The sequence below is a fragment of the Tupaia chinensis genome, unplaced genomic scaffold (genome assembly GCF_000334495.1).
Source record: "Tupaia chinensis unplaced genomic scaffold, TupChi_1.0 Scaffold000037_4, whole genome shotgun sequence".
NCBI classification, from domain to species: Eukaryota; Metazoa; Chordata; class Mammalia; order Scandentia; family Tupaiidae; genus Tupaia; species Tupaia belangeri.
This window is the reverse complement of record NW_006159487.1, coordinates 1,231,594-1,234,624: the sequence shown is the minus strand read 5'-3', so window position 1 is coordinate 1,234,624 and position 3,031 is coordinate 1,231,594. Positions and strand designations below refer to the sequence as shown.

The 3,031-nt window shown below is 61.8% G+C and overlaps 1 protein-coding gene across 1 annotated transcript in view; it reads right to left on the bottom strand.

Annotated features, from left to right (window-relative positions):
* FOXRED1 (FAD dependent oxidoreductase domain containing 1) overlaps positions 1-2,262 on the bottom strand; it is a gene marked incomplete at its 5' end in the record, with an annotated part of 4,937 nt that extends 2,675 nt beyond the window's left edge. Inside the window, 4 exon segments of the mRNA XM_014588820.1 lie at positions 160-254; positions 1,475-1,593; positions 1,797-1,907; positions 2,042-2,262. Coding sequence (XP_014444306.1) covers positions 160-254; positions 1,475-1,593; positions 1,797-1,907; positions 2,042-2,262 — 546 coding nt within the window.
* Between the last annotated feature and the right edge of the window lie 769 nt (positions 2,263-3,031).

Here is a 3,031-nt window from a genome sequence, read left to right as displayed (position 1 = left end):
CGGGAGAGGCGGGGAGGCCCCCTCGGCCAGCCGGCCCAGAGTCGCAAGGGCCCGGGGCTGGGCCGGGGTAGCCTCTCCTCCAGCACAGCTATGGCCGAGATTCCCACCGAGGTGCCCCTCAGCCCCGACTGTCTTCAGGGTGAAGCTGCCAGGCCTCACCGTAGGAGGCCAGAGCCACGCCCTCCGTGTTTATCCAGGGAAACTTGGTCCGAAGCTGCTCGGGAGACATCAAACAGACCTTGGCTCCTTCCTGCCTGAGAGGGACAGGCGGGACTGCGTCTCCGTGCTGTACGGGAGACGGGGCCCACACCCACGGGAGGGCCTGGCCGTTCATGCTACTGCTCCAACCCAAGCCCCCCAGGGCTTCCTCCCGCTCACGGGTGAGCCCGAGCCCCCAAGCCTCGCTCCTCTAGCCCACGCCCTCGACTCGGGGTGACTGGTTCCCCGCACTTTCTGCCCACTGGCCTTCCTCCTCAGGCCCCCAGGCCCATCCTGTCTGCCGGCCTCTCCTCTGGGACACCAGCTCCCGAAGGTGGCACAAAGGCCATTCCATGTGGGAGAATGCTCCCTGGGTGGTCTGAGTCGGGTCCTGCGGCCACCCCTCACTAGGTCCCGGCCTCACTTTGCTGAGTTAATGTGGCCGTACAGCATCTGGGACGTCAGCTGATGTCACCAGTGAGATGCGGCACGCCCACCCTCAGCTGGCCAGGAGTCACTCGTGGCAGGGCCCGACCCCCCGCTGCCTGCACTTGGGGACGGCCAGCTTGCGTGGGCACAGACGTGTGGCTAGCACCACCGTGCTGCCATCACCCGGCCCTCACGCAAGACGTCCGCTAGCCCCGTGTTTCTCTCTCTCTCTCTTTTTGAGAGGTTTCTGCTATAAGGCGCATGCGCTCGCCAGAAAGACAGAGACAGAAAGTAAGAAATCACCCCCCAGGGGAGTTGGCCACACCGCAATCTCTCCTCCAGTCTCCTCTCGGGATCTAGGGCATGTACGCACATGCGCCTGGCGTGAGTTTAAGCCACCAGGTCTGGGACTCGAACCGCAGTTGACTACATGGGAGTCCAGCAATGTAGCCACTATGCCAACTGCTGGTCCCCATATTTGTCTAATAGCTGAAAGGCGCAGTATTCACCAAAGAGACAGAGAGATGGAGAGAAGGGAGGAAGCATGCCCGGGGCACGCCTGCACACAATCCCTTCTCATCTCCCCACTCTACAACAGCCTAGGGACACACACACAGGCCTGACAGGCTTTCTAAGCCACTGGGCCAGGACTCGAACCCTGGTCGGCCACCAGGCTACAGTGTCAGCACTGCGGGCCCCTGACTCAGGGCTCCCATTAGAAACCGAGGCCTGGCGCATGCTCTGGACGGTCCTAAAGCTCGGGTCAGCCGAGGACGCCCGCCAGTGCTGCCCCCACCCGTGGCAGCGCGCACAGAGGCCCGCCTGCATGTGCCCGTCGCCCGCGTACCTCTGCACCCTCACATTGTTCTCCATGGTCACGGCGCCCTTCTCTGAAGCCAGCATGAGGTAGCCAGAGGGGCTGAACTGCAGGTCCACGGGAGGGTCGTCGACCACTGCGAGGTACTCCTGTGGGCAGACGAGCTCGTGAGGTTCCCTGGTGAGGTCGTGATTCCAGCTCCGGACCCTGCACCAGAGGCACCTCCCCCAGGAGGCACGGCCAGGACCCAGCTTGAACCACTCCTGTTCTGGGTCCCCTGGCAGCTGGCCTGCCCCTCTCCCTAAGCTAAAGGAGGGGTCACCACCCCAGCCCTGAGCCCCACTGCACGCACGTTGATGTTTCGGAGAAAGCTGGCCGAGAAGAGGGAGAGCTGGATGTTCTCGGGCACCGAGAACTGCTGCCGGATGCCGCCCGCCGAGAGCGCCGAGGAGGACCGCGAGTACTGCGGGAACCAAGGGGAGCTGAAGTCGGCATGGGCCGCACTCCCGGCAGGAGGGAGAACCAGAGACGGGACCGCAGCGTGAGCAGGGCCCACTGTAGGGTCCTCCCCGCTCTCGCCGCCCAACCAGCCCTCACCGTGTGGTCCCGATCCACCACCAGCACTCGAAGGGCCCCTTGCCGCCTCTCCAGCCGCTTCAGCCAATAGGCCACAGACAGGCCGAGCACGCCGCCTCCCACGACCACCACGTCCGAGTGCTCGGGGGGCAGGTGGCTGGTGTCATACAGGGAGCCCCAGGCCGCTCCCGGCAGGACCGACCGGATCTTCTTCTGAACCTCCGACACCTTTGCATCCCAGCCTGTGGGACGAAGCTATGGTCACAGGGCCGTCTGCTCCCTCCCCTCACGCTGGGCTTGGGGACAGCACAAGTCTGGGGGCTGAGAGACACGACTGGCGGGCCCACTGCCACCCCTTCCCGTCAGGCCAGCTCCGCCACGCGGGCTCCAGGCCTTCCACCCCGAACCACACGACATGCCCTCCGGCACACACTGGCGCTCTCCCAGGCCGGGCGACACATGCATCTCCCTGCTGCGCAGGGCTCGCGCTCCCTGAGCCCGCTCACACATCCACTGCAGACAGCTGCACATCGGCCCGAGCCCAGAGGGCCCCGCACACGCCACGCTGTGGCACCTCGTTCCAGGTGTCCACCGCCACCAGCAAGCCCTACACCCCTTCTACAACCAAATCCTGGTGGCTCTGTGCCCAAGCACTTCTCGATCAGTCCCCTTTTTTCTTAAATAATTATTTATTTAATTTTGTTATTCATTTAAATGTGTGCCAGACAGAGAAAGAAAGCAAGTCACCAGGTCCAAGACTTGGACCACAGATGGCCATGTGGGGGTCCAGCGCCACAACTACACACTAGCTCCCGCCCCTCGGTCCCTTAACTGTTTTTAAACTCATTTGTTGTGGTGACCAATTTTGTGTCAGCTTTGACTGTGCCATGAGGAATCCAGATTAAATCATCTTTTCTCTATTTTTTTTAAAATACATTCAATCACTGTATATCATTAGAATCTGCAAAATTAATTTTCCCAACATGAATACAGTGTTAAAGATACCATCAA